The following is a 27,567-nucleotide window of genomic DNA, read 5'->3' as shown; positions in this document are numbered from 1 at the left end:
AGAGGAAATCCATCCCGATAGCGACAGAAACAAGCGAAATGAGCAAATCATGAGTTGTCTGTGTTTAACGGCAAAAGCTGGTACTTCTGCATATCAACATGAATTGCTGGTGTGAGAACTGCACCCTTCCTCGTTCGATCATCCCCTGAAGTCTCTATCTCACAGTCAGAGACAAGTACGGTCATGTGTTCTTTGATTGCAAGTCGAATGACAATCTGTATCCTGTAGAAAATTTGAGCTGTGTCATCTTTTTTCCATGATGACACGGGCTCAACATCTGTGTAAATTACATTTTGTAGTTACCAGTTGTTTCAAAGTCATGAGAAGCCGATGCTTGCCGCCATCTCTCTCTCTCGTCGCGGCTGTCTCTATGGACGATGTTTCTTGATTCCTCAAGTATGGTCAGGAAAAGAAGTGTTCTGCTCTGACTGTCAGTAGGAACGCGATTAGATGCTCGATGTAGATATTCCTAGAGCGTACATAGAATACAGCTTCAAATGAGCTGTAGATGCGAAACGAGACAAAATCCAGTGCAACTCGTTACATTAGCTCTTTTTAACAGTAAGATAAAATCAAGGTTTCATCATCCGACGTTTTACTGGAAAAGCCACTAGAGAAAGCGGAAAACATCACCATCAACTGGGGCATACAATGAATCTTCCTCTGTATCACAAATGCTACTAAGGAGTATCAACGCTTGGTCATTTTCCACAAAATGGTCCGGAAGGTATTGGCGTAATCCTTCTACCATATCCTCGTTCGAACCATTTTCGGTGGTGGTAGACCTGCCTAAAGTCCAAGGGTAGATGCTAGAGCTAGAGGCTGTAGGGAGATTGCTGCGTCGACAGCATTGAGCCATCTGCTGCGAATAAAGAAGACTTTCAGGAATCTGAAGGTGGCTCATTGCGATTTCAGGCGAGGCTACCTGCGTGGTGTACCCTGGCTGCTCATGATATGGGCTTGTTATGTTCCAAGGATCGTAAGAAGCAGCGCTTGAATTTAAAATTTGTTGGAAGCACGAGGTTTGAGGAGCAGTACCACCACAGATTCCGAAAGATGGCTTCTCGTGAAAGGTTGGCCGTGGACCGGAGTCCTCGCACCATTCCATGTTGTAAAAGTCAGGTTCTGTGGTTGGCGAAGGGACTGGCTTGACACCATTGCCCTTGATGCGTCGACGGACAATACGACGGCAAAGTAGAGGACAACCCCTGAGGAAGTTTGCGTTGTAGTAACTACCGCAGTCTCGCCCTGTGCTCAAACGAGTAAAACCGTATAGATTGAGTTGGCGCTGAAAGGACGTGAATCTAGTCTGCCGATAAAATCTGAATTCATTAAATTGGTGTGAACAATTCAGGGGTGAGACGTTTGGTTGTAAAGGTAAGTTTACGTCGGCAATGTTGCCATGTCGGCAATACATACTTTGGCATAACTTGCGATACAAATTCTCGAGGACGATGTACAAGGAAAGAGCGTCCATGAGGCTGCCAAGAGACAATATGGGAGATTCCGAGCTCTTCGACCTGCTGCAACATCTCAAAGAGACGTTCAGGAAAATGCATGGCTGTTCCACCACGAAAATAAATTTTCTTCGGCGTACCGTGGGTTGAAGACTCATCGTTTCGATGATTGATGGCTTCGCGGTAGTTGTCCTCGTACTCATGTGACACAAAAGCGCGACCGAATCTATTATGCAGCGGTTTGGCGACTTGACCGGAGCTGATTGTTTGGAACATTTCGCTATCTCCCATACAGCTTAATTCACCTGTGGATGCCAGAGTTATGCGAGCAGTTGACGTACGGAACAGGGACGAAACCGTATTTGGTGCAGCATCAATACTACCGTCCATACAATATTTTTTCTTGCTTCGAATTGAAGAACAGCAATCTGATTTTGCAATGCTGACGACCGAATCCGTTTGCACTCCCTGCTCAACATCGTCAATAAAGTTCGTCTTTGGATGTCCATCGCTGCTATAATGCATGACGCCAATCTCAGTCTCTGCTAATTTGAATGGGCAGATTAATGTAAGAGGAATGTGCGAAGGAGTTTGCGCGTGAGTAGGAGGAATGACAATACGACTGCCTATAAAGTAGGACAATATTTGGCGGATCCGCTTCTCGGGATTTGTTCCTGGCGAAAGTTTTGGACTGATGCGCGCCTGACTGACGAAACTGGCATTGGTTTCGGAGTGCGGAAGGCTAAGTAATTTAACATATACCTAAATACAATTTTGAGTAGCCCCAATTGGCAGTTTGACTCGAAGAACAGGATACGCTCCAAAACCGAATGCTTCTCCGTTCTCCTGCTATGCGGTGACATTTCCTTACCAGCTTGGACATTTCCCGAAGATTATGTGTTTTCTTTTTCTTGAGAAAACTGACATGAGTCATTCAGAGCTTAATTTCTACCTAACTGCAAAAACGGGACAAAGACAATTCCTGAAGGGTTGCGTTCGCGTTCAAGTCTTCTTCACATGTCAACAAGTTATTCAGGTTGGGCAACCTTAATCCAAGTCGAGACTGCCACCGGCTGACGGGCTCTCAGTGTCATGCTATTATACCGTATAGGACCGAAATTTGGAATTTTTTTCAAAAAGTATGTGCAGTTGGTACCGAACACACCACAATCTGGCCCAAAATTGACCCCAGACTTGGATTCGTCTTGATCTCAGCTTCAAAATGATACCAGTATATCTAACGCTCCTATAGAAGCACAGGAAAACCTCATAAAACAACTCACAGTCAGTGCATTCTATTTACCAGTACAGTTAATCTTCACGATGTATGTTGGTACCAAAATAGGGAAAGAGTGGTAAGGTTTACAATTTTACTGTTAGCAAACATTGGGCCGGCCGGTCTTACCTTGTCTGTAGGGTACAAGTGTTTCGGTTTTGCTAGAAGCCCTACCATACGCAAACTTTGAACGTTGATGCCCTTCTAGAAGGAAGTGCCACCTTTTCCCGGTTACAGTATTTGCGACAGTACATTTCGTCAGCTAATGTAGACTATCGACACCTTTTGCTTCTTCACTGGAAGACGGCTCGTCTCTGTCATTGTCAACAATATAGAAGAATTTAATCTACCTCTCGAGTTATTGTCGATAGTATTATACCGTAAGAAGTGCAGAATTTGAAAAAGCATGGTAAATTGATTCACAGTCAGTCACGAAATGCGGATATCGTAGGCGATTCCCATTACCACTATCTGGGGTTGTCCTAGAACAATCGATTTGTATCGTCACAATGACGATGATTCAACCAGCTACTTCAGGTCCACCCTGCATTCCACCTCTTTCTTCTTATGGAACACTAACGGGACAATTGTTTCTCTACGATGGTGGAAAAGTTGCCTTCGAAAGTCCCATTACGGAATCGACAAGGGAAAGATCTACAGCCGTCACACCGCACAACAAATGTATTCTAGTGGGAGGCTTATCGGACGGTCTCTTGCCGTGTCCTTACACCGGATTGTTGGAACAGGCGTGTGCTAGTCTCGAAGGTGGATGGTCCCTGATTCAACCCGTGTTGAGTAGTTCATACACAGGCTTTGGGCACGGCTCTCTGACGCGGGACTGTGCCGAAATGGAATCCTTGCTAGACTATTGCATCGCGCATCGGAACGCGTCTACCTTCTGTTTAGTCGGGCATTCTACGGGATGTCAAAATATTGTCTATTTTCTCAAACACGCGCGTCGCGACTTACAGGATCGAATCCGGGTGGCGGCTCTGCAAGCCCCCGTTTCCGATCGCGAGGGCGTCCCCCACCTTGACTTACAAGCAAGAAACATCGATTTGGCATTGTCCATGCAATCCCGAGGTCAAGCGGAAGAAATGATGCCGCGTGACGCCTTTTGGGCACCGATTACGGCCCAGCGGTACTTGGATTTGAACGCAAGAGGAGGGACAGACGATTTCTTCTCCTCCGATTATACCGATGAGGAATTGCGATCCAGACTCGCACACGTGGGCTCCAATCGCCACGGTGCCCGTTTGAAAGTATTGGTCGCGTATTCAGGTAAGGACGAATACATTCCTGCCGATCTCGATACCGAAGAACTGACCACGCGGCTGGTCGATGCCATGAATGACGCCTGTCGCGAGGATGAAATGCAGGTAGCTATTCCGTTGCATTTGCCTTTGGGCAACCATAATCTGTCTCAAGGTCCCAATGATGCCCACACCTTTGTGGATGCCGTAGCCCGACTTTTGGCTGATTGTGAGATCAATTAGATAAGGTCGAACCCATTCAGTTTTTACGTGCACGCTTCAATTCGCCCTAATTCACTACCCGTTTTGCATGCCACCACTACCACAAACATCAATAAGTAGGTATGCGAAAAGAAAAAGTAGTACAACGCTTTGTCAGAACGCAAAATCGGTGTGGCCTTTATCTTCTTTACTAATTTTACATGGAAACGTGATACGAGCGTCCATTGATGTTGTGCAGCGGCGAAATCCCAAGCACATCTCCATTCTGATCGTGGACGGTCACAGACCATTCGTACCACACACGAGACGTAACCACATCCCATTGCCGCCGAACGTAAGCCGTCACATTCGCGTTTGCTGGTACATACAACGGGTTCGCAATCGGGAAGTATAGCGGGAACCAAGAAAACATACCCACCGAAAAATTGGAAGGAGCTGTCGAGATCTGAACCAACTTGTCCAGCCGAGCACTATAATACAAATCGGCCGTAAACGTTCCCAAAAGGCCGTGCAAGACGTAACCCTGTGGAACATTCCATTGTTGTGCAAGCAACGCAACTTCTTCCTCAAAAGCGCCCGTTCCGCTACCGGTCCCGCATCCCTGTACAGCATCCGGCGTGAACTCCACCATGGCTGTACGGTTTTTGTCCCCACTACTGACAGACGGATGTACAAATTCCCAACAATCCTGTTCGCGGTGCGTTTGTGACGCAGCGTGTGTCCGTACCACATACGGCGTTTCCATGGCAGTCTGCAAACCCAGCACACCACTCTCGTCTTCGTTCGGATACAAGGCCTGCACCCTCGCTTGAGAGTGGAGTTTCGCCGACGAAACGGGAGCCAAATGAGAGATGTAACGGGTGGGAATACTCACAGTACGATCATGAACTGCAGTCGTCGTAAATAAAGCGTCCAAGCATTCTGGTGATAGTTCGTTGCAGCCAAAAGAACCCAACAATTCACTCACCACAATATCCCCCGGAGTCCCTCCAATCAATTCGACTGCAAGTTGACGCAAATCAATATGAACAAGGCTTACGCCGTATTGTTTCCACGTTTGGTCGTGGGCCGCTTTGGCCTGTAAGTATACCATAGCGGAGGGGTTCTTTTCGACTGCAAAGACACGCAGGGCTTGAGGTCGACGAGATACGTCCAACTCCTCATACGCCGCCAAAGCACAGGTCACGAGAGGTCCTCTGCCAGCGCCCACTACCAAAACGACACAAAATGGTGTATTTGCACGGTCTTGGTACGCTAGACTCAGGGCTTGTTGGTATCGAGCGTACTTGACGGGATCTTTTTCGAACGTTTCGTAAGTAACGTTTTCCAAATGATCTTTGAGAGGCTGCAACGGTCGTTGCAACTGGTCCAGGTAATCACGTTCGAGTGTGGCTTCGTGCGAATCCAAAATTGCCGTAACGGCATCCCGCTGGCGCAGATGCTGCAGATATTGAAGATAGGGCAAACAAGATGTGACCCCCCGATGTGCCGCAGGTTGTCCGGCCAAAGCGTGAGACGACGGTCCCTGTACCAATACGCGAAGAGTCCGACCAATACGTTGCAGTATGTGCATCCAGAGTGTTTGATGTAGCTTGGACAGTGTCGGATAGCCTCGCTTATTCGTTAGAAAATGACCAGTGGAGACACACAGTGCCTTGATCGGCTGCGAGATTGCCAAGTGTAGTAGTTGGAGTTGCGAAGCGAGGATTTGGGCTGTTTTGGCAACCGAATCCGTCGGCTCGGGCTGCGAATTGGTGGGAGGAAACTGTAGCAATACACCAACATTAGTAGCGTGATGACACAGTTGATACAACCGCAACCAATCTTGAATCGCGTTTGCTTCCAGCGTGACGGGGACCCACAGTTGAGACGTGCCTTGTGATTTGGCAATCATGGCGTGCTGCAAAACGAGCCGCGCGTAGGAATCGAGGGATGAGTTTCCCTTGTTCCCGGTAGTGGTATCGTTCGTTGTTGATGTGGGCAGAGGGGGTAAAATAACGGCGGGTAAATTTACGTGCCAAGCCCACGCGAGCTGAACGTCCCAAGGGGCCTCCAAAACGACTTGTCCCACTACCGAAGTACGCCACCATTGAGCATCAAGATAAAGTAAATCACTCCGTGTCTCGTTGGTAGGCGACTGGGGCAAAGTTGTTGTGATGAAATCGTACCTGTCTTGTCGTGCCAGTTTGAGTTGATGACAAGCATCGGCTGGAATGACAAAAGGCGGTGAGAAATTGTACAACAGTGTTCCGTCAAGCCGGTTCTCGTGCACTCGTTGGTAATCCTGAGCTTCCCACGGACGATTTAAGGCGACCGTTGCGCAAAACTCACCTTGCGATTGTGGCGTGGAAAGACCAATAATCAAAGACGCTTTGTTTGTATCTCCCTCGTGCGACGTATCTTCTATACCTCCTTTTCCATTTTCCATGATCGTTTCTTTCCTTCTCGTTTGTGAACGAGAGTCACACCAACGAAACCAGTGCGGAGACGAGCATGAATACAGACTTGTGTTTCCTATGCTCCACGGATGGATGGGATCGGATTCCCATGGTAGATCTACTGCCTGGCCAATGGGCTATGGGAAGAACCCGGAATTCTCTAGATGGATTGACTGTAAAATTCGGCGCCGAGACTTTTCACCTTACTGTGTTTACAATTAACGATGTCGCTCGTTCCATACGAAGATTGTCATTTGTCTCGTGGCAATTCGATCGATGACCGAAGAGTGGGCTTATATATACATAGGAAGCATTTCGACTAAATGTAAGCTAATTGTAACGGACGCCAACCGAGTTTGCGTCTCGAATGCCGTTTGCCAAGGGCGTCGTTTGGAGCGACGAACACAACGGGTTCACGACCATGGCGAACGAACAACGAAAGCGGCAGAATGACTGGTGTGCCCCGAGGTGGCCTGGGCTGTGAATAGACAAGCAAGCAACTGTTTCGCTGTTTTACCATCGACATCGTGATGAAACGCACCGCCAAACACGATGGCGTGACGGGCGGATCAAAACCGTCAATCGCTGACGCTTCGTCGGGAGTGTCTCCGACAGGGGGGCTCAAGCGATCCAACAACACTCGCGTTCCATCAGCAGTACGACGCGGTAGCCTGTTTCGGCTTGTGCTGTTGGCGATGGCACTCGCAACTCTTGTCGTCTGGTCGCCGTTTTACTTTGATCGAGATCCTATTGCGACTGTCTCGCAGTTCTTGCCGCAACAAATGCTACAACAATTGCCACAATCAAATACTTCCGCAGCATATTCTGCCAAATCCCTTTTATCCCGACCGCTCCCTTCCACCGCTACCATTCATTTACCCTCACAGCCATTACCCACTTGCGCCAATACGATCGTTATGGCCTATTACAACGTCAAATCAAAATTCAAACCAGAATCCTACAGGGGCTGGATGAAGAATAGTCTCAGTTTACACGACTGTATGGTTCTCTACGTACAACCCGATCTAGTACCTGTCATGCAATCGTTACGAGTCCATGCTGCCGACAAGACAGTCATTGTTGCTATGAATCTCAACAACCTGCCGCTGGCAGACTTGCATCGCCACAATTCCGAATTTTGGCAAAACCAGCTCGACATTGATCGAGAAAAGGCTCGACACCAGAGCTTTCATCTCTTTTGGATATGGTTGTCCAAAACATGGTGGGTGAGGACAACAATCACACACAACTGGTTTCAGTCGGATTTCTTTCTCTACTCCGACATTGGTTGTTTCCGCAACGGCAAGTACAACGATCGCCAGCTCATCCGTCGGGACAAAATTGACTCGCTGTTACCGCGCGATAAGGTTGTTTGGATGGCGCATCGCGCCCCCAACGCGCCGCCCACACCGCTCTGGAACGACAAATTTACACAAAAGCAGCACTACTTTCATTCCGGTTCACAGGGAGCGGCTTGGAAACAAGCCTGGATCCAGTACCATGACGCCTTTGCCACCATGGTCGACGCCTTTCTCGCCGCAAATCTGTTTATCGGAGAGGACCAGTGCGTGTTACAGGGAACCTGCCAGGCCAATCCAAAGTTTTGTGCCTACGTTCCCTTTGACCAAGTTGCGGACAATAACTATTTCGGACTCCGGCACGTGTTACACGTTGGAGGGGATTACAACTTTTGGTACATGCCACCGTCCAAGCAGGAAGAGGCTGCCAACTGGCTGCCCAGCCGGTAAAAGGACATTGCACCTGTGTAGGGCTTTGGTCTGCCATCAATAAATAGCAAACAGTTCCTGGATTGGTTGAACCAATGAGTCGCTGGCTACACCGCATCTTTCGCAGACTCAAAACTAGAGTCATCACCACCAAGCAGCTGATGGTGCTTGGCACGTCGAAAAATTGATCGATTCGAGCTACTTGTAACGCTGGCACCGTCTTCTTCCCAGTCGGAACCAGGGGAGTTCCGACGAGTTTTGTTAAAATACTTGCCGATAGAAGTGCCGAGAGTCATAGCAAACTTTTTCTTTCGTACTTTTTTGCTCTTGCCGTCTCCACCTTCGACGCTACTCTCTTCAGCAGCCGAACTCTCGTACGCGTAAGATGTAGAGCTTTCATAGCCGGCTTTAATGCCACTCAAGGGTTCTATTGGAAGCATAGGCCTTTCTCCTTGACCATGGCTGAGCTTGCTTTGATACATGCGAGGCAACTTTATTGGAGACTCTTCCTCATCGGGCGACTTTGGTCGGATAGTGGTTTTGGCGGGTTTCTTCAACTTCCGAGGTCGGCGTTTTCGAGTGTCGTCGACGTCCGCTTGAGTGTCGGATGGACGCGCTGGAGAGCCGTCATTTGATTTCTTTCTCACCGCGGACTGTCTTGAGCGCCCCTTTTGGCCCTGCTTTTTTACCCGCACTTTGCCGACTTCGTCCCCTTGGCCACCAGAAGACAATCCCAGCACAGATGGCTGCGATTTAGCTCGACTTTTGCTACGGATGCCGCGGGATGACCGGTCCGTTTCGCTGGCGTAGTCACTTCCGTACGACACAAAGTCGAACGATTCGCTTTCGCAGTCCATTGTTTTTGGCAGACCCAGATCTCTTTTCCTGGACACCATATAATCCATCTTATCTTCTTCCCGAACTGCATCCTCTTCCTCTTCTTCACCTCCGGATGGGTAAATAGGTAATTCTTTGTTCGGACTAGCCATCAAAATAGCTTCATCGGCTCCTCTTTCACCTCCGGAGCTACGAAACGTAAGATTGGTGTGAGGTCGAAGAGCCCGAGCCTCGCGTCTATCTTCGTCGCTAGAATGATAGACGCCCGGACTCATCACATGCATCTGAAATTTATTCACATCAATACCATCACTGTCACTATTCTCGCCGCCTGAAGGACTGTCAAGACCAACGGCTTTATGGCTGACTTCCATCGGGTCCGTATCGGTAAATGTCATCATGGCATCATCGTTACTTTCCAAAAAGTCAAATATTGGCAATTCTTTTCTAGCCCGTAGAACTGGTTTGGCGTCACCCAAAGGATCGCATAATTGCGCAATCGAAACGTCTACACTCTGACCGTTCTCTCCGATTTGCAGCCCCGAATCCATCCTTGTGACCTGCTTGACACGGTATACATTATCCGATTGGCTAGGATCAAATTGTAACACGGAGCCATTGCTATTCCTTCCAGCGGTACTTTCTTCTTCGGATTCGTATTCGGAACTAGCCTGACTCTTCTGCTTCATGCTGTTGTCTCCCTTGCTAGCATTCTCTAGCCATGCCCCTTCTGCTTCAGTAAGTGATCTCGGGGATTGCTCATCCAAAGATAAATCCTTCAATGAAGGGGCTTTCAAAGTGAGCCTAGGTCTAAATTTTTCTTCGTCTCCGGCTAGACTGGGCGAGTCCAAGACTTTTCGGGGAGAAAGCTGTCGATGGCGACGGGGTGACTTCGGAGGTCGTACAGGGGAATGAGTGTGTGAGCGGTGTCGACGACGAGGAGAAGCGCTTTCCCCTTTGCCAGCTCCCGTTTTTTCTGCATAAGCATGCGTGTGTTCCCTTCGAGTTCGTGACCGACGAGGTTTCTCGTGCGACCGTGCTGAATCGTTAGAGTCGGTACGACGGCGATGTCCAGTCACTGAGGAAGGTCCCCTTTTTGAGACTCTCGCTTTTCCCTGCAGGTGTGACGTCAACTCACACGATAAATTGCTACTGCGTGTACCTCGGGCGGACTGTGTTCTACGTCCTGAGGAATATCTAGTCGACGTCGAAGTAGGCTCACCTGGAATTTTTCGGAGCCGGACCGATTCTTTGGCGCTGGACTTGTCGGTAGATTCGACTCGGGAACTTTTGGAACGAGGCACTGGTGCTAGTTCGGACGATCTATAACCTCGTGCACTCCTACTTTCGCCTCGCACGGAAAGTGTACGTTGCGTTACCTTTACCAAGCCAGTACGACTGCGTTCCTTAGTGCGATGTTCAACCAATTCCAGCAGCATTTCATCGTCAGCCGCTTGTGCACTATCCTGATTGCTCTCGTGGGAAAGGGTAGTCTTTAGACCTGCCTCTAGAGAACGCGGCGTACCGGACGATCGTGTGCGGCTGACTCCAGCTTTCCGTTCCCGCCCTTTACTGCGCCGAACCCTCTCTCCACTTCGTCGTATCCGGCTTGCCGAAGAACGACAAGTGTCCTCCGTTTCCGCCCCAGACATAATTGCATCCGATTCCACCTGCATTTGTCGCCGTCGATGATTTGGACCTAGACTGGCGCTGGTGCGAGAATCGTGCAGCGACTTAGAGCCCTGTAAATTGTTTGACCTCCTTTCGGTGGGGTTTTTGGATGCCAACTTGGAAAATTCCTGGTTACTCGTGGCGTAGGGGTCGACGACCGCCCGATCCCCGAAGATGTCGATGAGGCCAAGCGAATTCTCCCTTTGCACTCCCCTTCGGGCCTCTCTTTCCTGCGGAGATATCGTCATTTTGTTTGCGATCAACAAATTGAAAAGGAGCACCCAACAAGCAGAGTAAGGCAGTTGCAATTCAACGGCACGGGAGACTGCCTTCTCCCCTCGCTCTATCGACGGTGTCGTGAGCGTTTTCGCGTTCGGGTGGGAAACAAAGGGTGACTTAGAGAACTTATTGCTCCCATGACATTATCTAAATGACCACAACCCAAGACTTGCTTGTCAATGGCATCTTGTGTGATGACTTTTTTAAATAAGGAGAAACGGTCAGAATATATATTCTTTTTATCAAAATGGTGCCAGTAAGCGTCTACGGTTTCCTTACTTTTCTTCCCTCCATATTTGTATGAAGTGAACTCATTTATGGTTGGTTGCAGTAGCACGCCAGGGAAGAAGCGACTCGGCGACGTGAAATTCAATCGGCACGATATCTAGTGTCTGCGCATTGCTAGGTGGCCAGTAAAACCAGAGAAAGCTCTGCTCAAGTAACCTTTCCTTCCTGCAACTCCTCGTCATGAAAGCTATCGATCACAGCCGGAAAACCATTTGGTTGTCTGCCGCAACTTGCTCCCGGACCGACCGGACTGGCCGGAATTCCTCTGCGGACCAAATGACAGCGAAAGGCGGCCAATCGAGAAGCCGCCGAATCCGCCGCAGCTGTTAAGTTGCCTGTCCACAGCTTTTCGGCCGTAGCACTGGCACGGGGCCAAACACGAGATAGAAAGTTGGTCGCATCCACCCGTTCCCCCCACATGGAAGCGTGACCGCCCAGAATCAAGTTCTTCTGTTCTTTCGTACCGTTGAACTCCCGTGGATCACAGGCGTAGAAGCTTTGCCAATCTTCGTTCAAATGATCGAGATACCAGCACGAGGACAAAATAACTTCGTGGCCCCGCAAAGTGGCGTTGTATCGCGACGAAGGTTCCCACGATTTCCAGACATCGACAATTGTCTGATTGGGAAGACCCAATCCCGAATCGAAGAGTTCCTGCCACACAATGGGACGACGATTTAATACAGCGGTGACGTACGAAAGCAAATCACGCTCAAAATAGCTCAGAACCTCAAGTTCCTGTGTCATATTGTGTTTTCGCATCCATCTTTGGACCGTCGTGCTATTGTGGTAACAATCTAAATTGACTTCGTCTCCTCCGACGTGTAAAAAGGATTCGTGCGCAAAGAGTATTGCCAATTCGTCGTAGAGGCGGTGTACGAATTCGTAGACGGCCGGATTGGTCGCATCCAAAGGTTCTTGCGGCCGTGGCTTGGACCCACAGGGTGTTAACCATTCCGGATGTGAGCGTCCAATCGCTTACGAGTGTCCAGGCAAATCGAATTCAGGAATCACCCGAATACCCCGTGCGGCGGCTTCCCGCACGACGAGGGCAATATCTGTAGCCGTGTAGGTTTCTTCAGGACCAAAGGCTCCCCGAGCACTAAGCTCCGGAAAAGCAGTACTGACGTAGGGCCACGACTGCGAATCAGTCACGTGCCAGTGCAAGACGTTCAGTTTACTGGCCTCCATGGCGTCCAAGTTTTGCAAGATAAGCGGTAGTGGCAAAAAATGTCGGGCCGTGTCGATCATGAGTCCCCGGTAGGGATACACGGGTCCATCACGGATTCGAATGAGGGTTGTGTCCGGCATGGCGAATACGAAAGCGCCTGTTTGAGAGTCCCTACCAACAAACGTCACCAGCTGCAGTAAGCTTTGGTAGGCGTGCAGAATGCCGTAGACGGTGGGTGCAGTGAGATGAATGTAGCTGCCATCGTCGTCGTCGTCGTTTTCAGTGACGGTAGGCCCTGGGACGTCCAGTTGGTATCGTTCGTCCGCGTCGTGTACGAGTGCAGACTCATTCGTAGTAATGGAAATGTGAATGCCCAACAGAGCCTGTACGTTGTCATGTTGAGCGACCTTTTCATTTTCGCGACGGTCGTGATGCGCCAAAGGCGTGGAAGACACGCTTCGCCGGAGCGCCTTGAGAAAGCGAACGTACGCGGCGTCCAGTATCGATTGAACGTCTTGACAATATCCATGGCAGTCCACATCGAAGCTACTTTCGTCCCCTACGCTTTGAGTAGGGGAGATATGCAGTCCTCGCAAGCCGTGCCGTCGCAATGTCATAGAGGAGGAAGCATCGATTTCGAGTGTTCGGTAGGTTTCACATCGAGCCGCCGGCCAAATTTTGCTGCGACAACAAGCACTACTACCGTCACTGCTACCGCTACCGCTACTGCTGCTCCCTTCACCTCCACAACTACAGTCACTGTTAGAAACGAATAGTAATAATAGCAACGTTAGAAGAGAAATACGACAAAGTCCTCGTCTCCCCCACATGGTGCGAACTATGTAATGTAAATGCGCGAAAGCGGCCAGGATTTCGCGAAGAAACGGATTGACAGTGTCTCGGGTTTTTCTGCGATTCCGCGATCTCGGGCGAGTCACATTCGGACCTTTATTCTCTCACACTGGTCCCGGTACATCACGTACACTGAATCTAATATGCCTTTACTTTGCTGCAATTCCCTGCCCTTCTATATCTTGGCCGAGCGGACTATACCGCTAGGCTTTAAACATTTAGATTGGTAGTCTGTACACCGCCAAATTATTGAATTGCTGTGTTTTTATGTTGCCTCTTACCGCTGTGCTAAAATACGATCCGAGTACGACACGTTGCTCTCTTTGCCCAGGGTCTTGGACGACGCTGCCGGCTTGCGGCGTCGGTCGCGATCGCCGGTATAGGAAGAGATTATATTGCCATCGGCCGATGGTTGACGTGTCGTGCCTCGCCGACCTTCAGCCTTGCGATCCTTTAGAAAAGACTTAGACTTTTTGGTGGTATCGTCGTCGAGTTTTTCCTTGTCCTTATTTCCACCAGTGAATCCCCCCATGGTAGCTCCGACTGCATTACCAACACTACCCAGTAAGGATCCGCGACGTCCACGACGAACATTGCCACCGGCCACTTTTTCCGGCCCGGCCATGGGCAACACAATGTTCTGGGCGCGAGAATTTCCACCCAACACCCGACTAGACGGAGCACCACTCAGGTCGCCTCCGCGCAAGTCAGACCGTAGACTTTCAAGACCTCCACTGATACTGGAGCGTCGTCCGCTGCGACGCGGACGTTCAGATTCGGGTGTGGTGGAAGGCGCGGATGGCATAGACTCGAAATTACCAAAACCCGACGACATTGTGTCACCGTAGCCGTAGTCGGCATTGGCTGTACCGGCATTCTTACCACCACCAAAGCCGAAGTCCAAAATTCCGCTATTAGAGTCTCCTTTTCTATGGTTAGCAGCAACAGACGGAATGGCGTCTCCGTAACCGAGTTCCGGGTTGGTGTGATTGGAAGCGGAAAGGCTGTGGTTGGAAGAAGTAGCCATTGAAGCCCGGCGACCCGAACGACGAGGACGATTTTGACTAGAAACGTCCTTGCGTGCAGTTGGGAATTCGATGCCGTCCATTGAGCGCGATGAGCGTCCCGCCTTTGCCAAGCGGGCTCCACCACGAGACACCTGTTCGTCTTGTGAAGATTGAAATTGATTGGTAAAACCTATTGACGGGTTTTCCGACACAACGTCAATGTTCGGCGCCGCAGCTAAAGATGCTCGACGGCGGGAACGAATCTTCGTTGGCTGAATTCGAGTTTGCGGCATCTCAAAGCCGTGGTTGTCAAACGCAGAATCCGGAAAGGCAGGTTGACCAAATCCAAACTCGTCGAAGCCTTGATTGCCATTGCTACTAGTAGTACCGCCACTTCTTCGTGCCGTACCTTGCTTTCGGGTGCCATCCCGGGTATTTCGAGAGCGAGCAGATTCCATGGTGGATCTTGTAGTTACAGTGTCGTTGTCGAAAGACTTGAAAGGTCTGTCCAAACCAAAACCGTTCATCGTTTGCTTACGATATCTCTCACAGTTGTGACTTTCGTTAAACGATGTGCCCGATACGATGACTACCCCTCCCGGGCCTTTTTACGCTTTTATGCCTCAATCGAGAAGCCTGCATGAAATTACTATTAGTAGAAGGTTTACGTGGCTGCCGTAGAATAGACAGAAATCGGTCACCTTTTCTTTTGCACCCATCTCCATTAGGCTGGCGAACTTTTCTGGAAAGAGAGCACTTTTGCCTTGGACAAAAACGGACGATGACCAGCCCGCACAATCCTACCTTCCGGCCCTCACAGTCAGATCTTGGTATCTAATCCCAACGAGTAAACACGGCGCAATCTCATTCCTTTAGGTTATCATATTAAATAATATTGTTATTTGTAAGTTCTTGATCTTGACGTCAAGTCGCAACTATTACTTCAGTTGACTGTATAATCGGTCGAGCTGTGGCAAAGAGAGCTTGTTGTTCCGGTTTGATCACATAGCTTGCCTGCTTGCTCGAAAAGAACCTTCACTTCATAGCCCCCATGGCGACGCTGGTATTGGAAGAGTCCGACCGGTTGTGTTGCTTTGCGTCAAGCTCATGGTTGAGTCACCAAATACAGTAGAGTTCCAGTCGTCGTCTGTTGTCATGGACTTGGAATCGCCCCCACGGGCAGCACGCGATTCCGAGTGAGTGTCGCCTTCTTCCAGCTGTTCTAATTGCAATCGGTAGCAAAGGGCCGAAAAGCCTTCCATCAAAACCTTACATTGGTCGTTTGTCATGGCTGTGATATCTAAAGTGCGTTTTCCAAATATAAGAGAGAACGACTTGCTCGCCATGCCGTCTTTACAACGCTTCCGTAGAGTAATCGTACCAGTCTGCTTTCGTGTCAATGGATCCCGACTCCAGGCATGACGAACCTCCCTGCACTTGGAAATATCTAATCGAGGACGCTTTCCTTTGTCCTGCTCTCCGCCGACAGGTTTCCAGCTAAGTGTACGACCATCAAGGAGTACCAAATCACGATTAGACGACTTACTCCAGCGAGATCGGTTGTGCTTGAGCACTGTGATCCCCATTCGGAGGCGAGCAGAGAAGCAACGGACAATGAAGTCGGAAGCGTTTACACAGCCAGTTGCAGGCTTGAAATCTGGAGTGTTCTTGCCATGCAGGAGAGAGGAGGAAGCGGACTTTTCAATATTTAAAACGGTTCGTTCGATTGATTCACGACGACGCGCTCGCTGTTTGTAGCCGTCTAGTTCTTGATTTGAGGGAGAATCTTCGTACAATCTAGAGCCAAATCTAGACTCGGAGTAATTTTCTGATGACTCATCGCTACTCTCGAGGGTGAGTTCTCCCCAATTCATTTTGCAAGAGCGCATGTACTGCTTTGGTATATTCTCCGTAGAGATCTTGGGTTGAATCTTCTGAAGTTCGTTAATCTTATCCGCAGTCAAAGACTCAGCAAGAGAAGTGGTAAAGGGAGTGCGACGATTCCAAGCATCCTTTTCCTTGGATTCGTTCTGTGGTTGATGCTTTACTTGTTCGTTAGTAGGCTGGAGTCGCGCTCCGACGAGCGTTCCCGAGGTTTGTCCAGCCGCGATAGGGACAGACCTCATAGGCTGGTCATTCTCGTGCTCTCCGTCTTTCAACTCCTTTAGTTCTACCTCAACGGCCGCTTCCAGCAAGTGTGAATGGTGTTGCGTTCCGTGTACCTTAAGGTAACCACTGCGACTGAGAAGGGAGTCCGGATTTTTGAAATCTTCTTCTTCTTCTTCGGATTGATCATCTTCGGTTAGATGCTCCTCAATTGATGCATGCTCAGTAGCGACTAACCTTTCACACATCCGTGGCGTCGCTGCCAAGAGCGAACTTGCAAAAGCCGCATCTTGCTCGGGCCGGACCAAGTAGCTGTTGCGGCAGTAGGATTTGGATGAATTTTGCGAGTCAGCACTGGACATGGACTGGGCGTCGGAATCATATCCAAATGCACTTTGTGTGTTCAATGACTGCTCTCCATTGTAGTTGTAGAAGGCTTTAGGAACATCTTTGGAAAAAGTTTTGTGCTCGTCTTCGGAAAGGTCGCTATCCGACATGCGTAAAGCGCTATCCAACAATTCGTCCGCCATATTGAAATCTCGTTCTGGGCGCACCAAATAGCTGTTGCGACGTCGGGTGCGCTGTGCCGACAACTGGGAATAATTGCTTCCGCGACGGCTGACAATACCGCTAGATTGAGAATAGTTGCTGCCTCGACGGCTCATGACTGCGTTGCTGGAGACTTGGGAGGCAGTACTTTCCCTCCGGGATAGGTAATTATCTGCTGAATATCCGTATGGATGAGCCATCCCGTCTCCGTAGCCATAATCGGGCTCTGATTCTTCCGATTCCTCATTGTGATTATCACAAGAAGCAGCCTGGTTCATACGATCCAAAGCGGACTCATTGAAGCCGGACGATACTCTCCGTCCACGGCGTAGAGCCGCACTACGACTCGGCGGCATCTGACGATCAGTATTGACCTGTTCATACATCATCTCCGTTTCCTCTGTCAGCGAATCCTTCACCCCCCTGCGTCCAGGAATGAGATCCATACTGTTGGCAGTGTTGGTCCGCATCACCGGGATGCGGACGGACTTGTCCATAGCGAGAGAAGCCCGTCCACCTGGAGTAAGTTCGATACTATCAGTAGCTTGGCTGCACAGCATAGGTTCTTCCGAGAAACCCACGTGGTCTGGGGACACCCTCACTGTTCGACGTCCTGGAGCAAGCTCCATACTGTCGGCCGTCGTGGATCGGGCGGGCAATCCTCTAACAAATTGACTCTTTTCGGACGATGTGGTCAGGGCTCGCCGCCCGGGAGCCAATTCCATGCTGTCTGCGGTAGTTGTTCGGGGAGGTGCTCCCCGAGCAAAGGCGTTGCGATCAAGCTCGGCTGATGCACGTCGACCCCTTGCTAGTTCAACACTGTTGGTGGTGTCATTGCGCGTGACTGGCGTACGGGCAAAGATTTTACGTTGAGTGGCCATAAGGTGCTCTTGTGGTACGCCGCTGATGGGGCCTCGCCGACTTGTGTTCCCATCGTGTCCCCGATGCCCTCCTTGATGAAGAAGTCCACCTGCCGTGGACCCCATGCGTGTTGCCGTCTCCGATGGACCGTTACTGATTGGGCCCCGGCGACTCGAACTTCCAACGTAGCCCCGACGCCCTTGAAGGTTCACCGGACCTGCTTCTGTATCTACACTTTCGTACCTACTATTGTTTATACTTCCGGCCGAAGCCCGCCGGGTAGCGTATTCAAGGGGAGTACCTCCGGTCTCGAAACCAGTCGATCCACGATGCTCCGTACCAAACCCCCCCGACCTGCGACGGGACGCATTGGTTCCTGCACCTTCCAATTTCTCTGCATTATAGTTTGGAGATACACGACGCGGGTTGTTCCCCGCTGAAGTGCGACGTTTCACCGGTTGGGGAGGACCGCAGGGATCGTCGTGCACACGCCCCGGCGGGAGGGCTCCGAATCCCGCCGAGCCTCGACGACTCATGGACGCACGGCGTCGCAATGAGTGCTGCGATACTCCTATATCATCATCATCGTCGTCTGTACCGTAACCATCACTTGGACCGAGGCCTCCTAGCATGCTTGCAGGAATGGGACCGTTCAGCGAGGCGCGCCGGGAACGGGACGATCGCGCAGAGTGTATTGATCGTTCGTCATCATCGTTCGAAACGAGACTCCGTCGGATGTACGTTTTTTCACTTGGAAGTCCACCCATTGAGGCTCTACGAAAAGACCGCGTCGAATGCATCGATGCCTTATCTAGATCTTCGTCTTCATCGTACATACAAACGTTTTCCCCACCTGGCGATGAGCGGCGAGGCTTTTTGTTGAGGTCGTCAAAACTCCCCAGAAACATCTTCACCTTTTCAGGTTCTTCCGCATCTGAGTCTCCCGCTACTGTATCTTTCAACGAAGAATTCGAGGGGTCTTCTTCGTGGGGAATGGGTGTCATGCTTGTCGTCTTCGATCGTTTCATCATAGGTGAGCCGTCGCGAATGGCTTTTTCGACAACCGTATCTGCTTGGGCGTACATTGCTGCTTTCCTAAGACAACAAACTGTACGAGCTATCCAATCCAGTCTTGCCCGCACAGCATCTTCTCTCCAATTGGAAAGTTTCTGCCGATCCGGTCATCTATGTATCTTGGATACAAATATTTACAAATAGTTAACGAAGCTCTCATCCTCTTTAATCAAAAGTCATATAAAACCTGAATGAAAGGCTTCCGTTGGTTCACAAGGTCATACCAAATATATCGTTGGATGTCTATGACTCGTGACCGCACGGTCATATTAAAATAGATATATTTGAAAATGTAGCTATTACATAGTATGAATAGGGCCCAGAGTATTTTGGTGTGTTGCTACCTAGTACTGACGGGGTCTTTCGAGCACGGCAACCGGACAGTTTGGATCTCGCTAATCGTAATTCTCATTCCCAGTTGATTCCTAGACTATCCCGACAGCAGATCACAAACTAGGTAGTTCCCCCGTGAGCGAGATCTCGGCAGAGCTTGTCTTTCATCTAGCTCCTTGTCAATCTTTGCGCCTCGATTGATGGTAAAGGATCTGAAATCGTGTTTTTACCACTTACACTGTGTATCAGACATGTTGGAGGCAGTCACGGGGAGTGGAAACACGGTAACAAGAACTAGTGTCCAAGAATGCCCACAAAGACTAGAGCAATCACGCATTCCTTGGCGTCTATCATAGTATAGAGAGAGCAAACGAATTCATGACCAGAGACCCAGTCCTAGTTACCAAATTGATTCACCGTTAATAGCATTCATCGACATGAATGATTGCGTGTACGGACTTTGATCTACTACCCAGCGACAACAGATTACCCATAGATCAAGTCAAGACGGAGAACGATGTTTTCGTACTTTTGATTAGCGGTACTTACAACTCAACAAGTTGGCTGATCCGCTGGACCATAAGGTATAAATAGTTTTCGTAAAAACGAGTTGTGGTCAAAGTTGTTGCCTTTTGGTGAGTTTAGTCCTTACGCCGACTCGGCTATTTCCACAACGTTTCCCTTGCGAATTTGTCCCCAACCAATCAACCGCCAGTGCTTGTCGACGCGTCGGGAGAGGGCAATCTTCTCACCTTCTTCGGTACACACGGGTTGTGTGAGGGTTATTTTGGCCAATTCTCCCTTGACGGCGGACACTCGTCCACCGGTGGCGGTGGAACCAATGTTCACCATGAGAATTTCGTTCTTGGTGAGTTTCTGTACCTTGGCCTGTTTGCCACCGTCGGATGTTTTGACTCCGAGTAATCGGCGAAGCAGATAGTAGGAGATTTCGATTTCTGAAAAGACATCCGGCAGCTGTCCCTTGAGACCGAGGACTTGTCCGACGAGACGATCAGCGCGGGTAAGGGTGGGATCGATTTTGGTCCCGACGCCGATCAAGCCTCCGGGGACGGCAAACTGGAGATCGTTCTGTTCGGCGTAAAGGGAGGAAATCTTGCTGAAAATGGGTACGCAAACAATTTTATCGTCCTGCTTGTGTACGATTCCGGGTCGGACTTCGATTTCGTCACCAACACGGAGGACACCCTGTAGAATACTTCCTCCAGCGACGCCGCCTTGTAGTTTGGAAACGTCTTGTCCGGGGCGGTTGACGTCGAATGATCGAATAACAATGAGGCGGGGTTGGGAGGTAAAGTCCCGTACCGGTAGAGGGATTCGTCGAATGAGGTATTCACAGAGTACGTCCATATTGTATCGGAGTACGGCGGAAATGGGGAGAATGGGTGCGGCGTCGGCCACGGTTCCAGCGACGAACTTGCGAATCTGTTCCTGTTGCGCGACGGCGGCATCGGGTTTGACGAGATCGACCTTGTTTTGCAGAATGAGGATATGTTCGAGGCGCATGATTTCTACGGCGGCCAAATGTTCGGAAGTCTGCGGTTGGGGGCAAGTCTCGTTTCCGGCAATGAGCAGGAGGGCGGCGTCCATGACGGCGGCCCCGTTCAGCATGGTCGCCATGAGAATGTCGTGTCCGGGGCAATCGACGAAGGACACGTGACGGCGCAGATGGTAGGTTCGACCTCCTTCGGTGAAGATATCGGCGTGTGAAGAGCCTCGGGAAGTGTAGAGGGGCCCTGTGGCAATGGTGGTGTTGTGGACGGTGCCGTCCGCGTCCAGAGGAGTCTCCGCGGTTGTGGTGCTGGCGTCTTCGTTATCGTGGAGGTTCTCCTCCGATACCACGGGCTGTCCTTGGTATATCTTGGCGTTGGCGTAACCGAGTTTGATGGTAATGTTCCGCTCGAGTTCGTTCTTGAAGCGGACCGTTTGCACTCCGGAAATGGCCTTGACAACGGTGGACTTGCCGTGCGCCACGTGTCCAATGGTTCCCACATTAATGGTGGCCTGGCGAGAGATCTAACAAAGCAGATAGAGAGATATATTAAAGTGAGACTGTGTGCAGTCGCTATGCCTCGATTCATTTCGCAATAACAGACAGTAACAATACGTCGCTAGAGACGAGACGAACATAGTTTCCTACCCAACCCTACCCAGTCTGATCCAACCCTACCAACAGCATCCCTCGAACGCAAACAACCTTACGCTGCGTTATACCGTACCGGTACGTACCACTTCGGGAGACAGGGCTGTGAGTTGTGCGGGATCTACCGTTGCCGCGTCTTGTTTGGCCAGATGGGGTTGTTGCGGACCTTGGCCGTGGGCCTCCGTCGTAGCGTCCGCACGCATCGTATCGTTGTTATGGTTCGTCATCGTTGTAGTAGCCGCCGTCATGGTAGGGAACGTATTCTTGTTCACTGTCAATTGCGCTGTGTGCTACTATATTCCTTGTGTAGGAGTATTGCTTGTATTTGTAGTTTTTGTTGTACAGAATGGCGTCAACTACCTTGTTGAAACCCAAGGAACGCTGTCGGTGCTCGTGTGTTAAGGGAAAATTCACAGTCAACACGCACACGGAGTTCTTACGTGTCACGGTGCACGCGAAGATGGACGGTGAAACAAAAGTGTTGGACTGTTTTTTCTTCGTTGCTTCCTTGGTTGGGTACCAGTGGCAGCCAAGAAACAGCGACATGGGGTAAAATACCCCGGATTTATGTTTCTGTTAGGAGCCAACGAATACGATTCGCGGTACACGGACAGACGGGCAAGACGGCAGGGGCCGCATTCGCGAGTCGCAGCCGCACATTTTTTCTCGTCGGCGGCCTCATCGGTCGGTCGGTCGGTTGGTAGACAGTACGTCACTATGTCCGTATGTCACATTCGGTCAGTCCGTCCGTCCGTCCGTCCGTCCACTCCATGCCGCAGACCTAACCCTCCCCTACTCTTTGGAATCGGCGTGCACTCACTATCACCACTCTACTAGCTAGTAGAGACACCCATCACGCCGTTTTCTCCTTTCGGCACATCGTTCCTATTCTCTGTCAATCGATCGATCCATTCCTGTTAGTTCGACGTTTTCGACATATTTATACATACACTCACGTACCTGCACACCAGTCAACTTCGTCTCTCTCCTCTGACTTGCCAGAAAGCCTCAAGCGTGGCTGTGGGGATTGTTGGTGGAACCACAGACGGCACAACGGAACGATCGTCGACACTTCCTCTCCGCACCGTCGTTTCGCCTCCCCTCCCGCCCCACCAAGGTTCCCGGAATCTAAATCGATATATCGATATCTACATACATTCATACACACATAATACAACAATTCACGGACGATGACAACCCTCCCGTCCTTCTCACCGACGGAGACGCGTACGGAGGATGCTCCCACTGTAGAACTCCCCGTCGCCAACATCAATCTCTGTGCCCAAGTAAGGGACACGTGTCGTCGATGGATTGAAACGCCCAAAGCCAAGGCACACGTAGAAGTACTGGAATTGCATCGACCGGATCCACCGGCAACAATCACCGAAGATCACGTTACTGTTAGTAACAATGGAACGAATCCAAACCACATCTCTCCCCTCGCCCTGATTGCTCAGATTCAACAGCAAGCCAACGTGGTATGGGACGAAGAAGACTGGCATTATCAGCTACCGCCGGTTGCCGTAGTCGCATCCGCCACTGCCACGCAAGAACCGCCCTCTACCACCTCTCGTCACCAGCCAAACCGCAACCGAACCGAACTGACTCGACGGCGTCAAACTCGAATCGCCAACTACATTCTCGTCTTGGACGCCATCAACTTTTGCTTTTGGCCCCAACTCGGCTACGAATACGTCGATCTCGCACAAACCCTCACATCCATGGCCAGTGCGGATCATCGTCCTCTAGATCATACTCGAGAGCACGTAGACGCCGTACTGCCCGACCACGATCGAAATTTCCTTCTCTCCGCCGAGTCCTTGCAAACCTACACACCGGACCAACTCACCAAGCTCATGGCGCTGCACCACAAACAAGGTAAAGTGCCACCCAACGTAGCCGAACGCTGTCAATTACTCAATCAAGTCGGGGCCGTTTTAGCTACCCACTTCGAAGGGTCTGCCTGGAACGTCATCCAGGCTGCCAATCATTCGGCCGTTCGCTTAGTGGGGCTCCTCGTGACGTATTTCGCCGGCTTTGGCGATTTTGGCGGTACCGCGGGTAGCCACCATCACCAAGACCCGAATAACCCGCCATCCGACGAAATGCGCCCCATCGCTTTCTTGAAACGCGCCCAAATCTGCGTTGGTGATTGGGATGCCGCGTTGCAACTAAATTTGCCCGACCTGGATCAACTCACAACCTTTGCCGATTACCGTGTGCCGCAAGTATTGCGGAATGCCGGTTGGATCCGTTACCGTCCTTCTTTGGCCGTTATGGTGGATCAGGGCGTGGAGATTGCTAGGGACTCTCCGGAGGAATGGTCCATTCGAGCGGCGACGGTTGTGGCTGTGGAGCATATTGTGAATGTCCTTCGAAGACAGCAGCTCCAACAGTCGTCAACACACCAACCAACTTCCTCTTCGTGGACAGCCGTACGCGTGGACTGGTATCTGTGGTACGTACCTTTGTGGTGCTAATTTCTGATGACGAAGGAGCCCACGAACGGGAGCGAAAAGCCTTTACTCTTTCCTCTTTGTGTTTTGACGAATCTCACCGTTTGACCAACTCTTTCTGACCCCCCTCACAGGCAATTGGGGGAGCGCATGCAGGCCCAAGGCGAATTGCTGCCACCACATAAGGTTCGAACGATCTACTATTGAATGTTTACAGCCACCCTTGCACTGAGAATGGAAAGTCAAGCTAACCAGCCATAGATAGCCTCGAAGCAAAACAAAAAGTTTCACCCAAAGATCACGATCGGGTATGTAAATTCCCATTCTTTAGTTTAAATGCAACATACGCTATACATGTCAAACAAGTCAGTGTTCAATAAGGCTCAGGCAACCTGAAAAGACGAAACCTGCACACTTTCAAAAGGTCGTTAGCACAACTGTTGCGAAACGGAATCCCACAGATAGTCGAGTACCTCATCCGTGGTATGTTGACTACGTTGGGCAATCTCGAGAGGTGTGTATCCGTGAAAGTTGCGTAGACCGAGCGCTTCGGGATACATAACGGTCAAATGCCGAATCACATCAATGGAGGCGTGCTTGGCACAGGCGGTGTGCAACGGAGTATTGGCGTGACGATCAATACACGACACGGCGTTGGGAGTTTGCAACAAACACAAATCGATCGACTGAAGATCATGTGTTTTGTGACGCAGGAGAACGTGCAATGAACACTCGCGGGCAACTCCGCCATCTGGTGTCGTAACAACAAAAGGAGCGGCGCGCAAAAGGGCTTCAATTGTGGTAACGTCGGCATCGTGCTGAATAGCGATATTCAAAGGGTAACGGTATGTCGAAGTCACCGACTTGCGCTCCAAACGTGACGTTTGGAAATCGTAAATGGACTTGCTAGTTATCGCTTTGGCGGGAACGGAAGCGAGCAAAGGCTGTTTACGTACTGCCGTTTGAATAAGCTTTCCGTTCTGCTTGACATCGACGCATGCTTGATGTAGAGGAAGATTTTTAATAGAACTGTCGAGCTTACGACGCTTCGAAATGGGTTCGATTGGAGCGTTGGCAATACCTTGTTTGTATATTGCCATCGTTGTTGCAGTCATGCCGGAGGATTGACGAAGAATCTTCGAAAAGCTGGGTGCACCGATGCGTGAAGTGCCTTGAGGATTGTAACAATATACGGGACCGTCGTGAAAGGAAGCGTTTTGATTTCCCACGATAGGCAAGTTCGCGGAAACGAGACTGTTGGAGGAGTGCGACGAACGCTGGAGAGTCGATATCAATTTCTTACGCTGCACGAGGTCCTTAAGAGAATCGTACGGTGTAGTGGAAGAGACCATGGCAATATTTGCTTCAAAACCATGTGTCTGGACTTGACTCATGCTATCGACAGATACCATGCGTGGCACTGGAGTTTCTGTCATCGTCGACTTTGAAGGATGCGGAGAATTGTTGGCAAAGAGTTCATCGTTTGTGAGAGCGCCCCAAGATAGATCATCGTCTCCAAAGGACAAGTCGCTGCCGTTTCCGTTGAGAAGATGGGTGATCATTTCTTCCGACAGTCCTATCTGATGTGAGTGGGAAGTTGTCATGGCGCTGGCGATGATGGTACTTCTCGATTCCTGCAGTGTGCGGCGAAAGAAGTTTTGGAATGGAGGGTGAAGAGCGCGTTTTGATTGACAGTTTCAATGGTAGTGGTCAACACGCGACACTGCATTCCCGTTTCACGTAGGCACACAGTACACTTTCGACAGACAGGCATTTCGTGTGCGTGGTTCATCCCGCCACATAGGACGAAGTTCTCTCGTGTGCCGTTTTTAGAGATGCTAACTGTCAAGCATTTATACACTGACGGGAATGCATCTCATTTCTGCAGATATTATATCAATTACTTTTTTCCTTCAATAGTGCAAAAGTATATATCGTTTTAGATTTCCTGGTTTAACAACGAGGTTACTATATCAAGAAGACATCGCTTAACTTCTTATTTGATTTGGTCATTTCTAAATTATAGCTGATTTCAACACCAATCAAAATACAGGAAGAGCTCAGGATTTTGGATTTGATGCCATGTTTACAGTCAGATACAGGTTCCAAAGTGTTCTCGAAGGCACCACACCCTTTTTTTGCGTCCGAACGCAAGATAAGAATCTTACTCTTCGCTCTACCTACTAGTAGCTTGACTCCTCCAAAATCCATTCAATTGCAGCCAACTTAAAAAATAGTTGTATTGGATCGAATGTCACCAATCAATTACACTATGCTCACAGTCAATTCCTTTCCCCAGTATAGATTTACTGTAAGCGTAGCGAAGCTTTTTGAAGCTAGAAAAAGGCGCCATCAGAACCGCCACAACTTCACATGTCTTTGGATTTTTCAATCAGCATAACATAGCCTTTTTGTGTTTTTACTTAGAAATCTACTTTTGTACCAGGACTACGTGTTAGTGAAATTGTACGAGCATGAAGCTGATGTTGCTGAAAAAAAAACCAAGAATGTAGACAGTATGCCGAAACAAGGATTCACAGTCAGACTTCTGGTTGGGTTCCTCAATGGTCCAACCGTGAAGAGCACGCAACTATAACTTGTGCCAACAGCGGCGGTCTCAAATGCTGCGAAAAATCTTAGCACACTTTAACTTCAAGGCGTGTCACTGTTCACCATTTTCCAAACTTTTTTTGTTTTGAGAATCTGACGTAAGCAACTAACATTAGAACAGCATGCTAGGATCTCTCTTGATCAACTCACTAGTGAACCTGATCAGAACTGTTGATCTTGCGTTCTTTACGTCGCAGCATAGACTGCAAAAGCCTTTCGGAAAACACTGGATTTCGGTTGGAGCAGAATATTTATCAAAAATATCCTCTGACTTCAGAGACAGAATGTATGGTTGGCTCAGGCGCTCCAACAAATCTTGTCCTTTTCTATTTTTAAAGGATAAAATGCCTCCTCTTTTTGGAGGGTTCATCACCGTTACGGCACATTCGCTTACTTATTTTCACTGGGCGCGTTCAACCTTTCTACATTTAGTCTAGATCCGACCTGGGCCTTTTTGAGTTGTATGATTTATCATTTGCTAATAGATGAGCGGATGTTCCAGATTCATGTCTGTCTTTTGTCGTTTATACTAGATAGCTTCGGAGCCAAACTGGCTTTCGATTTGAAACGTCAAAGCATCCACTGATGCCATGGGACGAAAAGATAAGATTATTTGTTGATTTCTCTTCTGGTTCGGCGTTCTCAGAAATTAGATGGTGGTCTCTGTGCCGGTTTATTGGCGACAGTTTTGCCGAGATTTATTTGATTTGGATCTTTCTACTCTGCAACTACCGTATTAATACCATTCGGTAAATTCCATGAACAGTCAAATGTTACTGGATAATACTTAGCGAGCATTTCCTGGGAACGCGCATGCGCGGCATGGAGTTCTTGATACACAGTCAAGGAAGCAGTGTTTGTATGTTTTGTATGCGAAATACAGCCTACATCACGAACAGTGCTATTTCATGAAAAAGAAATTGAGGGGTTAACAATAGT

The 27,567-nt window shown here is 49.6% G+C and overlaps 10 protein-coding genes across 10 annotated transcripts; 3 read left to right on the top strand and 7 right to left on the bottom strand.

Annotated features, from left to right (window-relative positions):
- Nucleotides 1–527: 527 nt before the first annotated feature.
- PHATRDRAFT_49566 (predicted protein) lies at nucleotides 528–2,078 on the bottom strand. Its single transcript, XM_002184260.1, has 2 exons — nucleotides 1,420–2,078; nucleotides 528–1,322 (listed from the first exon to the last, which is right to left on the bottom strand). Exons 1-2 carry the CDS (start codon nucleotides 1,980–1,982, stop codon nucleotides 611–613), a joined length of 1,275 nt encoding a protein of 424 aa, XP_002184296.1. The 5' UTR covers nucleotides 1,983–2,078; the 3' UTR covers nucleotides 528–610.
- A 1,164-nt stretch (nucleotides 2,079–3,242) lies between these two features.
- On the top strand, nucleotides 3,243–4,229 carry PHATRDRAFT_40303 (predicted protein; the record flags this gene model as incomplete). The annotated part of the gene is made up of 1 exon (XM_002184351.1): nucleotides 3,243–4,229. One exon carries the CDS (start codon nucleotides 3,243–3,245, stop codon nucleotides 4,227–4,229), a length of 987 nt encoding a protein of 328 aa, XP_002184387.1.
- Nucleotides 4,230–4,404: 175 nt separating this feature from the next.
- Nucleotides 4,405–5,610, bottom strand: PHATRDRAFT_16141 (predicted protein; the record flags this gene model as incomplete). Its single annotated transcript, XM_002184259.1, has 2 exons — nucleotides 4,405–4,731; nucleotides 4,816–5,610. Coding segments are annotated over 2 exons (1,122 nt in total), but the record flags the coding sequence as incomplete, so codon positions are not given.
- Nucleotides 5,611–7,098: 1,488 nt separating this feature from the next.
- Nucleotides 7,099–8,394, top strand: PHATRDRAFT_49564 (predicted protein; the record flags this gene model as incomplete). The annotated part of the gene is made up of 1 exon (XM_002184350.1): nucleotides 7,099–8,394. Exon 1 carries the CDS (start codon nucleotides 7,177–7,179, stop codon nucleotides 8,392–8,394), a length of 1,218 nt encoding a protein of 405 aa, XP_002184386.1. The 5' UTR covers nucleotides 7,099–7,176.
- A 532-nt stretch (nucleotides 8,395–8,926) lies between these two features.
- Nucleotides 8,927–11,129, bottom strand: PHATRDRAFT_40300 (predicted protein; the record flags this gene model as incomplete). Its single annotated transcript, XM_002184258.1, has 4 exons — nucleotides 8,927–8,989; nucleotides 9,021–10,325; nucleotides 10,349–10,407; nucleotides 10,433–11,129. 4 exons carry the CDS (start codon nucleotides 11,127–11,129, stop codon nucleotides 8,927–8,929), a joined length of 2,124 nt encoding a protein of 707 aa, XP_002184294.1.
- A 331-nt stretch (nucleotides 11,130–11,460) lies between these two features.
- Nucleotides 11,461–14,936, bottom strand: PHATRDRAFT_49563 (predicted protein; the record flags this gene model as incomplete). The annotated part of the gene is made up of 3 exons (XM_002184257.1): nucleotides 11,461–12,425; nucleotides 12,471–13,378; nucleotides 13,753–14,936. The coding sequence occupies 3 exons, from the start codon at nucleotides 14,934–14,936 to the stop codon at nucleotides 11,596–11,598; spliced, it is 2,922 nt and encodes a 973-aa protein (XP_002184293.1). The 3' UTR covers nucleotides 11,461–11,595.
- A 582-nt stretch (nucleotides 14,937–15,518) lies between these two features.
- PHATRDRAFT_49562 (predicted protein) lies at nucleotides 15,519–19,079 on the bottom strand (the record flags this gene model as incomplete). Its single annotated transcript, XM_002184256.1, has 1 exon — nucleotides 15,519–19,079. One exon carries the CDS (start codon nucleotides 19,077–19,079, stop codon nucleotides 15,519–15,521), a length of 3,561 nt encoding a protein of 1,186 aa, XP_002184292.1.
- Nucleotides 19,080–20,049: 970 nt separating this feature from the next.
- PHATRDRAFT_42307 (predicted protein) lies at nucleotides 20,050–21,765 on the bottom strand (the record flags this gene model as incomplete). Its single annotated transcript, XM_002184255.1, has 3 exons — nucleotides 20,050–21,155; nucleotides 21,297–21,435; nucleotides 21,649–21,765. The coding sequence occupies 3 exons, from the start codon at nucleotides 21,763–21,765 to the stop codon at nucleotides 20,050–20,052; spliced, it is 1,362 nt and encodes a 453-aa protein (XP_002184291.1).
- A 1,425-nt stretch (nucleotides 21,766–23,190) lies between these two features.
- On the top strand, nucleotides 23,191–23,919 carry PHATRDRAFT_16120 (predicted protein; the record flags this gene model as incomplete). Its single annotated transcript, XM_002184349.1, has 2 exons — nucleotides 23,191–23,337; nucleotides 23,416–23,919. Coding segments are annotated over 2 exons (651 nt in total), but the record flags the coding sequence as incomplete, so codon positions are not given.
- A 404-nt stretch (nucleotides 23,920–24,323) lies between these two features.
- On the bottom strand, nucleotides 24,324–25,916 carry PHATRDRAFT_49559 (predicted protein). The gene has a single exon (XM_002184254.1). The coding sequence runs from the start codon at nucleotides 25,620–25,622 to the stop codon at nucleotides 24,447–24,449; it is 1,176 nt and encodes a 391-aa protein (XP_002184290.1). The 5' UTR covers nucleotides 25,623–25,916; the 3' UTR covers nucleotides 24,324–24,446.
- Nucleotides 25,917–27,567: the final 1,651 nt, after the last annotated feature.

This window comes from Phaeodactylum tricornutum, chromosome 23 (assembly GCF_000150955.2).
Source record: "Phaeodactylum tricornutum CCAP 1055/1 chromosome 23, whole genome shotgun sequence".
Lineage (NCBI taxonomy): Eukaryota > Bacillariophyta > Bacillariophyceae > Surirellales > Neidiaceae > Phaeodactylum > Phaeodactylum tricornutum.
Note: the sequence above shows the minus strand (reverse complement) of the source record. Positions and strands in the feature narration are given on the sequence as shown.